The 13,589-nt window shown below is 42.2% G+C and overlaps 1 protein-coding gene across 1 annotated transcript in view; it reads right to left on the bottom strand.

Moving 5' to 3' along the window:
• Positions 1 to 517: 517 nt before the first annotated feature.
• Positions 518 to 13,589, bottom strand: part of VAV1 (vav guanine nucleotide exchange factor 1) — a 55,962-nt gene continuing 42,890 nt past the window's right edge. The window contains exons 23-27 of the mRNA XM_090289507.1: positions 8,684 to 8,800; positions 6,482 to 6,569; positions 3,670 to 3,784; positions 2,239 to 2,390; positions 518 to 824 (exon numbers count right to left, since the gene is read on the bottom strand). Of these exons, the coding sequence (XP_090145633.1) occupies positions 771 to 824; positions 2,239 to 2,390; positions 3,670 to 3,784; positions 6,482 to 6,569; positions 8,684 to 8,800 (526 nt within the window). The 3' untranslated portion in view covers positions 518 to 770. The remainder of the gene's footprint in view (positions 825 to 2,238; positions 2,391 to 3,669; positions 3,785 to 6,481; positions 6,570 to 8,683; positions 8,801 to 13,589) is intronic.

Genomic DNA, 13,589 nt, shown 5'->3' with positions numbered 1-13,589 from the left:
ATTGTGAGTAATAACCACACCAGGGCAATTACCAGGATGTAGAGTCACTCCAGCCGGCAATTTAGGATAAAACAGCCAGATGTCTTAAATATGCTAAGAGGGATGTGGAAGACACAGAGGAACCATAGGTGAGGGAGGAGCAATGACATCTCAGCAGGTGGCAGGTGACAGAAGATAACCACCAGGTCCCAGCGGCCTCCCCAACACCCCAGGGCCAAAGCCCCTGTGATGCCAACATGATCTTGGGGAGAACTGAAAAAGGAGACCCAGACCCAACCCAGATAAGGTGTCTCCCACTCAGCAGAATTAGAGGAGCTCCAGATGGTAATGAAGTTCCATTTTAGAAACAAACAACTGAGTTACGTTTTTGTGATCCCAAATCTGTTACCTGGGGGTCCATTTCCTTCTTCAGGTCTTACTTTAACTGGCAGACAAAGCTCGAAAGCAGGGTTTGGTGGGTGGCCTTTCTACGCCCTGGCGCACTTCCCCTTCCCGGACCTCTGAACAACACCAGTCCCTCCATTCATCATTTTATTCAAAGCTGTTGCCTTGAGCACCCCCAGCCCAAGGAGACCCGAGGGGGAATCAGTGTGTTATAAATTAACCACAGCAGGGCATCGCCCCAGGAGCCCTGCTACTGGACGCAAGCCCTCCATAGTCCATCTCAGATTTTCAGCCTGCTGGGACCTGTCACAGTCCCTGGCCATGCAGCCTGCTCATCCTGGGATCACAGCCTGCAGTTTCTTGTCTCTCTGTCAGTATGTCAGAGCTCAGCAGTATTCAGAATAATCCTCCTCCACATAGTTAGAGGGGAACCAGCCAACCTGGAAAGAGATGAGAAAGGAGTCAGGGCAGTCTCTACGCTGTTCCTCGACATACCAGGCAGGTTTCCTCCCACCTCAGGGCCTTTGCACCTGCTGTAACTTTCACCCCAGAAAATATACCTCTCAGATACAAACACAGCTGACATCTCCCAACTCCTACAGTTCTCTACTCACATGTCACCTTCTCAGTCCTAACCATCCCATTTAAAATTGCAAACCCCACTCACCCCAACACTCCTAGCCCTTTTTCCACTTTAGTTTTTCTACAGCACTTACTGCCATCTAATTGGTTGTACTTTTTATCATTTATGGGCTTGTTATCAGTCTCACAGATACACATAAACACACACACACAACACAAACTACAATGTGAGCTTCACAAGGCAGGGATTTTTGTGTCTTATTCACTCACCACCAAGTGCCAAGAGCCTAGAATAGTTCCTGACACACAGTAAATACTTAATATTTGTTGAAAGGATGCATGAATGAATGGATGGATGGAATGATGAATGGAATGATGCATGGATGGATGGATGGAGAGATGTTTTGTAGTTCAGACCTTCCTGAACACACCAAAAAGTTCTCTCAAAACCTGTCTTCAGATGCACACTAACCTTACCCTTCACCTAAGCAATTATCCGTTTCCCCTCAGTAAAGTGTGAGTTCCTAATCCATTTTTTTGTCTTTATTCAACAATTATTTCTGAGAAATCATTACAAGGCAGTATTCTAGAGGCTAGGAACTTATCAACAGATGAAATAAAGAAGACTCTCTGCCTTTGTAAGACAAAAATAAAAATCAGGCAGTAACAAACTTTTTTGAGAAAGCTTGAGGTCCCTCCTGACAGTCTGAATTCAAGCAGACAGAAGAGTACAAAAGGAAAAAGTGGTTAATCCCAGCTCTGCCCCTTCATGCACTCAACATTTATTGAGCACCTACTATGTGCCAGGCACTGTTCCGAGCACTGGTGATACTACAGTGAATAAGATAGACACAAAACTCTCAACAACCAGCTTGCCCTGCTATAAGTTGCTCTGACCTGGTCCTAGGGTGGGTCAGGTGTCCCCTTGGACTCTCATGATGCCCTGTGATTCTCCATCGTAATTTTGACCACTCAGCATTGTAACTGCTTGGTTACAGGTTTGTCCTCTTCAGTAGACTGAGTTCCATGAGGGCAGTGATTTTACTGTGCTCATTTTTATCTCCTTGGCACCCAGCAGAATGCTTGCCACATAGTAGATGCTCAATAAATAAATGCGAGTTGCACTAATGAATGAAATTCTCTATGTCCCTCCCTCCCCTTCATCAGGGAAGACCTCCACATGAGCCGCTCCCCACCATCTCCAGCCCACAATTCCAGCACAGCTTTACTGTGGCCAGGTTGCCTGGGATGCCAAGCTCTGCCCTGCCTCACCCGGCCATAGATCTCCCCTCGCCACCAGCCTTGTTGTCCCTTCTTGTTAAGGATCTTGACAATGTCACCCTCCTTGAGGTTCAGCTCCGATCGGTCCCGGGCACAGAAGTCGTAGCGGACTTTGGCTGTGCCAAAATACTTGGTGCTTCCTGCTGTGGAGGGAAGAGCAGAGGAGGTAAAAAGGCCTGGGGCAGACACTAGCCCATGGTTCAGGGGCAGTGGGAGGACAAGGCTCTCAGGAGGGTAATAACAGGGTGAAGGGTTAATGCTTCTTCGTGTACTGTTGGGTGCCTTGTGCTCTAAGGGGACATAGTTATACTCCCAAAATCATCCTTGCAGCCCAACCAGCATCCAAATTTAGAATATAATACCACCTGTAATTTTTAAAAAATGGTTTGTATATGTTTATAGTAAAAGAAACAGAGGAATGATATGCAAAAATTCATTCTAAGGTGTTAAAGATTAAGAAGGACCAAAAGAAGGGTCAAAAAAGAGAGAAAAGGGAAGAAAGATAAGCAGAGGGAAAAAGACATAAAGAAAACTTTTCATAGTACAGTATCAGTGGCACTGTAATTAATCTGTAGTATTTTTGCAAATACGCTAAGATTGAACATCCATATCTATGCCAGGACAAATTAGTAACATGCAGGCAGATAGAAACATTTATTTGATTTGGTGATGTGACTAGCAACAGTTTTTGTCTTGGAGTCCTGATGTTATGTTGGTTTTGCTTTTTCAGTATCAAAACAGTATAATAATAATTAATTTTTAAATAGTATCTCTTTTAAAAATATTTTTGGACATAAAAATTTCAGACACTATACAACCCATGTGACTTTTCTGAAAGACATATTTTAGAATGCATTCCAGAAAAATGAAATTTGAATTTAAAAAAAGAAATTTTAATAATAAAGAAAAACATGGAAACAAGAAATATAGTCTAAATAATTCTTGATACTATATTTGCAAGTTAAATGCAATTGTTATGAAAGGATTGCTAAAATGTATGTCATAATTATTTTAATTCATAGCAAACTATATTCAACATTCCAGATAATTACAACAAATCCTGTGGGTGAGAGATGCAAAGGAAAGGGGAAGTTATAGTGCACAAAAGGACTTGCCTTTTTGTAGAAGGTTGTAGACAGTCATTAATTCTGATATTGTTACAAAAATATGGGCTTAAAAGGTACAGGTAAGGATCATTCTGGTTCCTAGTGTCCTCAACTTCTCAAATATTAAAAAATTAGCCCTGACCCAGCTTCCATGGAAGCAAATGAGTACACAAACTACTCAAGGGCAAAGGGACACGCATGACAACGGACATGACCTCTGCATGCCCACTGGAAGCAATGTCCATGGTATTCCCAAACCTCCCCCCCATGATGGGAAGGAGCTGGGGCTGCAGGTCCCCAGCATGAGGCATCCTACCTGCTGGTTTGCTGATGGCTCTCCTCTCAGGCTCCTTGAAGGGGAATTGCAGGGTGGTGTCTAGTGACTTGAAACAATCCTTTAGGGAGTTCTGCTGGTAAAACTCTACCAGCTCCTAGAAGGGAGACAGCAGGACAAATGCTATCCTAGCAGGCCAACCCCTGAGAAGGCAAACCTGGAAGGAGCCACATCCATCTCCTCACATGTAGCAGGCCCCCCACTTCTGGTCTCCCTCAAGTGACTCCTTGAATGCTCCTCATAATGGGAAGCTCATTCCCTTTCTACACAGCCAGGATCATTTTATGGTGAAGAGGGCACATTGCCTAAAGCCAGTTTCTTTAATAACCAAATTGCTTCATGATAAATTTACACAATAATCTACTTGCCTAATGGCCAGCTCACCAAAATCAAACCCACCTGCCCCAGTGAGTGCCAGGAGCCTTATTTTTATAATTAATTATAATAATAAATGCTATTAAGCACCTAATATATGCTGGCCAGGGTGCAACCACACATCATCAAAATCTCCTAATAATCCTGAGATGAATACAATGGAAATGGTACCCTCATTTTATAAGTGGAGAAATTGAGTCACAGAGAAGCCAAGTTCCTTGTGTAAGGTCCCACAGCTAGAAAAGGGTAGATCGAGAATTCGGTCCCAGGGAGGCAGTGGAGTATAGCAACTGAAAGCTGGCTTCTGAAATATGACTGATCTGAATTCAGGTCCCAGATTTATTGCACTTATGAATATTTATTACAAAAGAGCTCCAGCTGAATCTAAGAATAAGTAAACAACCAAGCAAGTCATAACTAAGGGACATTCTATAAAACAAATGTTTGCATTTTAGAGTTCTAGACTCCAAAGTTGCCAGTGTGGACCCTGAGAAAGAAGACACTTACTAAGACGGGCTCCTGGTGGCTAAATGGGCTCAAAATAAAGACAAAACAAAAAAAATCAAAACAAAGAAACAGAGCTTAGCAACCATTTCTACACAGGGGCCTCTAATACAAACTGCACTCAGGGAGAAGCCTACACCGAACTACTTGCCTATGCACTGAACTGCCAGCGTGAACTGTGTTTCTGTCACCTGAGCCAGCACTTATAGAGGAGTTTCTGGAATCCTATTTCAGCCAATAAGACTGAGGCTTTCCCTATCCAATCAGATCTGTGCAGCTCCCACCAACCAGAGCAGCTCTATTGGACCAATCAGGACAGTGCCTTTTGAACCAACCTGTGAGAATTGGGAGTCCTTATTTACATGAGGACAGACCAATCAGGGACCAGGGATGGGGGCTTCTATCTATATACGCCTGCTCTCCTGTGGCTCTTGGAGCACACTCTCCCTTTCCAACAAAGACTGAAGGCTACATTCCCCTGGCAGAACTGAAACTCTGAAGGCTGGCTTGGAGCAGAGCAGAGCTGTCTAGCCAGAGAATTACCTGGCCAGGGGCTGCGTGGCCCCAGGGATGCCTTACAGCCATGCTGTTTTCATAACCTTACTTTATCACAGTTGAGTTGTTTTGCCCTGAATAAACTTTCCTTCTTCACTCCATCCTAAATCGGGAATTCCTGTTGTTGTTGAACTGGTACCAAATTAGGGATTCCTGATGGCGATGAACTGGCACCAAGGACCATCAGTTGACACCAGTATCATGGAAGACCAAAAAATAAATAAATAAAGGAAAGAATGGGAACGGAGGCAAACTAAAAGAGACTAAGGAGATAAAATTTAATGCAATGTGTAATCTGTGATTATATCCTGGGGAAAAAACAACTATAAAAGACCACCAGGGCAATCAAGGAGTTTAGAAAATGAACTGTATACTAGATAATAATTTTGCATCAATATTCAAGTTCCTGAGTGTAATAATAAAAGTGTGGTGAGATATGAGGATGTCTCGGCTCTTCAGATACTCATGCTAAAGTATTTATAGGTGAAGGATCTTGATATCTGCAAGTTACTCAAGTGTGTAATAAATGTGTGTGTAGAACGGGTTAGCAAGAAAAGATGGAATATTAATAATCTAGGTGAAAGGTTTATAGATGTCCATTACATTCTTCCAGTAACTTTCCAGAATTTTCTTCAGAGACAATAAATGGAGGTGGGGGGAATTTTTAGAAATAAAAAGTTAGGGGGAAAAAGATATTGTGGAATAAATTAACAATCCCTAACCCTCTGAGGGATCCCTATAAAGATTAAGTGAAATCTAAAATATCCCTCTCCAAAAAAATGGCAGATATGTGCAAGATTCTGCATCTTCTTGATTTTGAGAATCCACAGACCACAGGTAAGATCTATGTGCCTTAGACCAATGGGCTTAAAATGCCTAAAGACAACCCAAAATTACAGGACTCCAAATAGAAACAATACCACTTGAAAGGCCTTCGAATTCTCAGGTGATCATTAAACAGGTTAGGCAGGGCTAAGTCTTTAAGTCCGACAGAAACACGGACTCCGTTCTTCTGTGACATGAGGCGAGATCTAAACCAGTTTTACCACCTATGAAATGGGAACTCAGAGTGTTAGTTGAGGGGATTAACTGGGATTTTATCTATAACATGTCTGGTACTCAGTAAGTGCTCTGAAAATGCTTGCTGCTGTTACTTCTTATCCTTAATATTACTATCATCACCATCATCATCATCATTGGTCATTAGGAGATTGAATTTAAGGCCAATTGATCCAAAGTGCCCCTGGAGGGGCCACTGTGAATATGGATGGATAAGAGGGAGGTTGTCCCAAGATGGAGCTTCGGGGAGGGTCCTGCCTGAATTCTGAGAGGCTGGAGTCAGGGGAGGGTTGGCCCTTACCGTCAGCCCTCGAAAAGCCTTCTTTTCTGTAATCCGATACAGTCCCTCTGCTGTCATGATTTTAATGTGCTTGACTTCAACATTATACCTGGAAGCAGTGAAAGAGAGTCAGATGGTCACTGAGCCCTGAGGCTGGGGACCCAGGTCTATACTCAGCCAAGCCTCAGCACCGGGCTATAGCCCCCACCATGGAATAAAGCAATCATGGCTACTTCAGGGATGGGGCGACCACTAGAGCCCAAGAACTGAAGCTGCCTCCCTTCCCTGGGTCCTTTTCTGCTCTAGCTTTCATTTCTTCATTTCTTTCTCTAAGGCTTCAGATCTTCCTAAGACAACAGGAATGATCTTTCTGGACTCACAGGGTTACTGAGAAGTCAAGAAACCTTGTAAAGAAAGCGATGTTCTAGAACAACGATTTTCAAACGCAGGAGGCACAGTGGTGTGCTGTAAGAATTTTTAAAACATGTGATACCTGACCATTTAATTTAGTCTGGGGCACTGACCTCTTTTCCCTTAAATAGTCATAAAAAAAAAAAAAAAAAAAAAAAAGACAACAGCCAACACAGCAATAGCTGTCTGGTGTGAATGAACCAAGATTATATCTATTTTTTGTCAGGTTGGCAAAAGCTGTATTTTTTGGTGTGCCGCAGAATTTTAGTAATTAGTTTATGTGTGCCATGAGATGATAGAGGTTAGAAACTGCTGTTCTAGAGCAAATGGGACGAGACCTACAGTGTCACCAACATAGTGAACCACAGAGCCGTAATGACATGGAAGAAGAGACAGTCGCTACAGCCAGTATGGAGAACTAGAAAACTAACCCTCCTCCTACTACAGAAAACCCCTGGAAATGCTGAGGAGAAAAGTGCTGAGTTCTCAAAAAAAAAAAAAAAAAAAAGTAAGGGAAATACCCAGACACCAAAAATGAGGACAAAACTGCCACCCTAAAGACTTTGCTGATCTTGGGAACTGAGAAGCTTATGTCTCAATGTTCACAGAGACAAGAGCAGAGTTACTGGGTCCCTATAAGGCGGAGAGTTGGCCTGAGACCTGCCTATACCTGATAAGGCTGGGCTGTCACATAGCTAAGCCCTCAGAGAAAGAGGTGGGCACAGCCGGGACAGTGAAACGTTTGTCTGTCTCAGCCCCTAAACAGAAAGTCACCCTCGCAAACTCATAGCCTCAGCCTGCCCTCATGTAGGTTTGGGGTGTCAACCAAGGAGAGATTCAGGCCGTAATAAAGAACAAAAGGCATTTATCTGAGTAAAACGTGGCAGACCTAGAGACACAGATTATTCAGGTATCAACCAAAATTGTGCTCCAGGGGAGAACAAAGAAAGGCTGAGTTTGTAAAGGCAAAAACCCCAGTGTTATTCTTTCTTTCCTGCAAATTGAAGCTGGCTAGGATACCAGGACTTCCTTAGTTTTAAATATGCAGTGGGGTGGGGGGTGGGCGGTATTGAAAACCCTAAGGAGGAGGTTAGGTCTACATGCGTCCACCTGCTGTTCCAGGATGTGTATGGCTCAGCCTTGAGCTGAGTTAGTAGCAGGTTAGCACCTTAGCAACTTAACAGCAGCTCTGAGCACTGAGGCACAAGTGCAGAGCCCGCACTTCCCCGAGAGCCTCCTGACTCTCTATTTTGAGTGTCTTAGCAATGCTTGTTCTATTTCATTTTTGCCATGATCAGAGGTTTGAACTTAAACCACCTGTGTAGTTTGGGAAACTAAGGAATTAACCTAAAATTTTTTTTTAACTTAAAAAAGAATAAACCTGTTGGTGAATCCCACAGAAACAAATGCAAACTCTCTGGAGACCCAGGCAGCAAAAGATTCCCACAGGGAAAGCCCCATTTAAGATTCCAAGACAAAATTGCAAAACCTACGAGGAAGTGAGTCACCATGAGAGAGGAGCTGCACTCAGCAAACAGAGAAGCATGAGAGACAGGGTCTGCAAGATTCAGGTTCAGGTGACGTCCTGCCTCTTCCTAGAGGATGTTAAGTGCCTTTTGGAGGTTCCCTAGGAAGCCTGTCTCTTTCTTGTGGGTTGTCAGTCATTTAAAGGAAATTAAAAAAAAAATTTTTAACACCCAGGACCCCAGGGGTTGGGTAAAATGTGACTACCATGACTGTACATTCTCTTCCTTCCAGGCACCTCATTCACCCAGGTCACAAGGGGAGATGGGTCAGGGAGGGAGGAATTACTTAATGCTGATGGCATATTCCGCTGCGTCCTTCACCCTCTGCCGCACCAAGAATGTCCCATCCGAGCGGTTGATGAGGATGCTTTCTGCTCCAGCACGCTCCATGGGGCCACCGTACCTACCAAGACACACCAAGGAGAGTGGTCCACAGAGCCCCCATGCCTGGACCCCCACATGGCTATATGGAGGACATTTTTTCTCCTAATCCTTGTGATTTTTTTTAAGTTGGTGACATCCTGAGCCAACAGCCCTTAGACACCAACAGAAGCCCCGAGGAGGCAATGAGCAGAGTCCAGAAGTGGGCAGTTTAAACAGGGAGCCAAAAGTTCAGCCATCAAGATAAATGATAACAAATAAGTGATATTTCACATTGTTGAAAGAAATTGAAGAAGCCACAAAGAAATGGAAAGATACTTCATGTTCATGGATTGGAAGACTCAACATAGTTAAAATGGTCATATTACTTAAGGCAATACACAGATTTAATGCAATCTTCATCAAAATCGCAATGGAATTTTTCAAAGAAATAGAACAAAAAATTATCAGATATATATATATATCTATATATATATAGAAGCACGAAAGACCCTGAATAGCCAAAGCAATCCTGGGAAAAAAGAAAAAAGAACAAAGCCAGAGGAATCAGCCTCCCCGACTTCAATTATACTACAAAACTATAATAATCAAAACAGTATGTAGGCTTCTCAGAGACATCTAGCTTCCCTTACAGCTATGACTTAATTGTGGCCACGGGGTGAGAAAACGATGTATACAACTTCCAAGTGTTCTTGAAGGGTGCTGCTGCTTTCATTCTTGCTTCCTGCTGTCTGGAATGAAAATGTGAGGGCTGGAACTCCAGTACCATATTGGCATGATGTGGCCTTGGGAATTGGCATCATGCAGAGCAGAGTAGCAAGATAAAAGACTGCATTTTCTGGCAGGAGTACATATGAATCCTAGACAGGCTGTACTGGATATTTTAAATGTAGGAAATAAACTAGTATAAGCCCTAAAAAAAAAAAAACAGTATGGTACTGGCAGAAAAACAGACACACAGACCAATAGTACAAAAATAAGAGCCGAGAAATAAACCCACATATATATAAGCAACTAATTTTTGACGAAGGAGCCAAAACATGTAACAGAGAAAAGAAAGCTACTTCAATAATGGTGTTAGGAAAATGGAAAAGCCACAGGCCAAAGAATGAAACTAGACTGCAATTTGACAACACACACAAAAGTTAATTTTAAACGGATTAAAGACTTCAATATAAGACCTAAAACAATAAAAACACAAAGAAGAAGACATATGTACTAAACTTAATGGAACCTGGCCTCAGAGAGGGTTTTATGAAAGGGAAGTAAAAGCAAAAATAAATGAATGGAACTACATCAAACTAAAAAGTTTCTGCAAACAAAGGAAACCACCAACAAAATAAAAGGCAACCAACCAAATGGCAGAAGATTTTTGCAAACAATGCCTCTGACAATGGAGCTAATATCCAAAATATATAAAGAATTTATACAAATCAACAACAACAAAAAACAAAGAATCTTATTTTTTAAATGGGCAGAGGGCCTGAACAGACTCTTCCCAAGAAGACTTACAAATGGCCAACAGATACAGGAAAAGCTGTTCAACTTCACTAGCTGTTAAGGAGATGCAAATCAAAACCACAAGAGGGTATCACTCACACCTGTTAGAATGGCTTTTATCAACAAGACAAGAAATTAACAAGTGTTGGAGAGGGTGTGGAGAAAAGGGAACCGTTGAGCACTGCTGGTAGGAATGTAAATTGGTGCAGCCACGGTGGAAAACTGTATAGGAGCTTCTAAAATAATTGAGAATAGAGCTGTCATATGTCCCAGCAAACCCTCTCCTGGGTCTCTATTCAACCAATGTGAAAACGTTTATTAGTAAAAATATATGTACCCCTATGTTTACTGAAGTATTATTCACACTGGCCAGAGAAGGAAAACTCTGACTCCAAAAAACCTCCGCTGCCTTGCGGCATACCTCTTCAGGGGAAAGGTTAGGGGAGTAAACCCCAACAGAAAATCTGGAGCCGGAGTCCCTAAGGCGGTTTGACGTTGTAGTCAACACCGGCAACTCCTGCGGCGCACCTGAAGCCAAGCTGTATTGACTCCGTCTTTCCCTTGGATCCTTCAGCTGCGAAGAGAGGGGGGGTCTGCTGCATGGGCAACAGCAGACCCTCCATATCACCCTGCCCAGGCTCTGTAGCTTCAGCTTCACTGTAGAGGACACTCCAGCGTCATCGCAAGATGTCGATTCAACACGGGAGGAGACAGATACCGTGTCACTCCCAAGTCGGACTGCACAGCCATTCTCGGCGGTGCAGATAGACTCTTAAGAAGCTACACCATCGTCTCTCAAGACGGACGGCTGCCAACATTCACACTGGCCAAGACATGGAAACAACCTAAGTGTCCTTCAGTGGATGATTGGACAAAAACGATGTGGAACATACACAGAGTGGAATACTACTCAGCCGTAATAAAAGATGAAATACTGCCATTTGTGACAACATGGATGGATCTGGAAAGTAATAATGCTAAGGAAAATAAGTCATATGGAAAAAGACAAGAACCATATGATTTCACTCATATGTGGCATATGAAACAGAAAGCAACGAATGAACAAAACAAACAAAGTCATAGACACAGACAACGGTATGGTAGTTACTAGAGGGGAAGGGGGTTGAGAGGAGGGGTAGAACAGGGTAAAAGGAGTAAAATATATGGTGACAGAGGGAGACTAGACATTGGGTGGTGAGCACACAGTGCAATATACAGATGATGTACACAGAGTTATACACATGAAACTTCATGTTATTAACCAAGGTCATTCCAATAAATTTAATTTTAAAAAGTAGTATCTTAATGTAATGTTTGTAAAAATCATGATGACTACAAAAGCAGTCATGACAAGGAGCAAAGCTCCGACACCCGCTACAGCATGGATGAACCTCAAACACGTGACACGCAGTGAGAAGCCAGATACAAAAGGTCACACAGAGCCCTGGCTGCTGTGGCTCGGTGGATTGAGCTTCGGCCTGCGAGCCAAGTGTCGCTGGTTCAATTCCCAGTCAGAGCACATGACTAGGTTGCACGTCAGGTCCCCAGTTGGGGGCGCGAGTGAGAGGCAACCACACAGTGATGTTCCTCTCCCTCTCTTTCTCCTTTCCCCTCTCTCTAAAAATAAAATAAACAAATTATTTTTTTTTAAAAGGTCACACAGTGTGACTCCATTTATGGGAAATGTCCAGAACAAGCAAATCCAGAGACAGGAAGTGTGTTAGTGGTTGGCAGGGGCTGGGGGAGGCAGTGGGAGTGACTGCTAATGGGGATGGGGTTTCTTTTTTGGGTGATGAAGATGTTTTGAGCAAGATAGAGGTAATGGTGCACATCACTGTGAATGTACTAAATACCACTGAATATAATTGTCAATATGAATACACTTATGTTGTAAATGTAAATATATGACAAATGTTAATTAGATTACATATAATTACAAATGATATATGCATGTGAATATGAATGTATTTATGCTATAGATGTGAGTAACATATGTGTTAATTACAGATATATAATTATAGATGATGTGTAAGTGTGAATATGAATATATGCTCTATAAATGTAAATATATAAGTATTAATTACAGATAATATGTAATTATAAATTATATATAAATGTGTAATATAAATGTAAATATTAATAAAAATAACACTTAAATGAATAATTTTATATTATGTGATTTTCACAATTTAAAAAATGGATGCAAAAAAATCCATGATGAACAAAATGTCAAAATTTTAAATAAAGACAAGGTCTGATTCTGCAGTTGCTTGATTCAACACAATTCACCTTTTCCTACTCCCAACCCTGTCATATCCTGTCTTTATTTAAAATTTTGATGTTTTGCTCATCATGGATATTTTCTGCTTTGCTTTTGATTTTTAAAAATATTGCATTAAAATGTTGTGGATCTCAACACCTGAGTTTTTGGCACCCTCTTAAATTTCACACCCACAGTGAATGGCTCACTCTCCTCATCCCATTTGTGGCCCCAGTGACCACTTCCTAGCAGGAAGGACAGAGCAAGCACAGCCTGGAGAGACTGCAGTTTGAATCCTGGCTTTGCCAGTTAACTGCTCTGTGACCTCAGGAACTGATTTTTCCACTCTGAGCCTCAATTTCCTCTTCTAAAAAGAGGGTGATAAGGATTTGACAAATGGCGATAATGCAGTCGAAGCACCTCATATGTGAAAACAAGGGTGTCATATGCCCATTGCATTATTATGACTTTCAAGAGGCAGTAAAGCTGGGCTGTGGAGTCAGGCCAACTTGGGCTAGAATCCCATCTCTGTCACTTCCTCACTGTGTGATGTTGAACAAATCACTTCTCCTCTCTGAGCCTCCGTTTCCTCCTCTGCAAAAAGGGAGTTAAGAATAGCACCTACTTCAGAGGGCTATTACGAGAATTAAATGTGTTGACATAATACTGCGTTACATCAAGTCTGAGACGTCAACGATTGTAAAATGCACCGTTCTTTTATGGGCCATTATGAAATAAAAAGCACTGCCCATAAGATTAGGCAAAGAATGAGATTCCATTGATTGTAAAAGATGTTAGGGAGGACATGAACACTTTAGGATTGATGAAACGTGATCATAATAGCTAATGGTAATAACAACAGATAATCAAGTGCTTATTGTGTGCCAGTTATGAAGCCTCATGATGACCCTATGCAATAAATATTGGTGTTAATCCATTTTCCAGAGAGGAAAGCTGAAGCACAGAGAAGATGACTTACCAGCCCAATGTCACACAGCTGGGAAATGTTGGAGTCAGGATTTGAACCCAGGCCAGTGGGCTCCAGAAGCAA

This window comes from Furipterus horrens, unplaced genomic scaffold, assembly GCF_987537825.1.
Source record: "Furipterus horrens unplaced genomic scaffold, mFurHor1.1.pri manual_scaffold_10, whole genome shotgun sequence".
Classification (NCBI taxonomy): domain Eukaryota; kingdom Metazoa; phylum Chordata; class Mammalia; order Chiroptera; family Furipteridae; genus Furipterus; species Furipterus horrens.
Note: the sequence above shows the minus strand (reverse complement) of the source record. Positions and strands in the feature narration are given on the sequence as shown.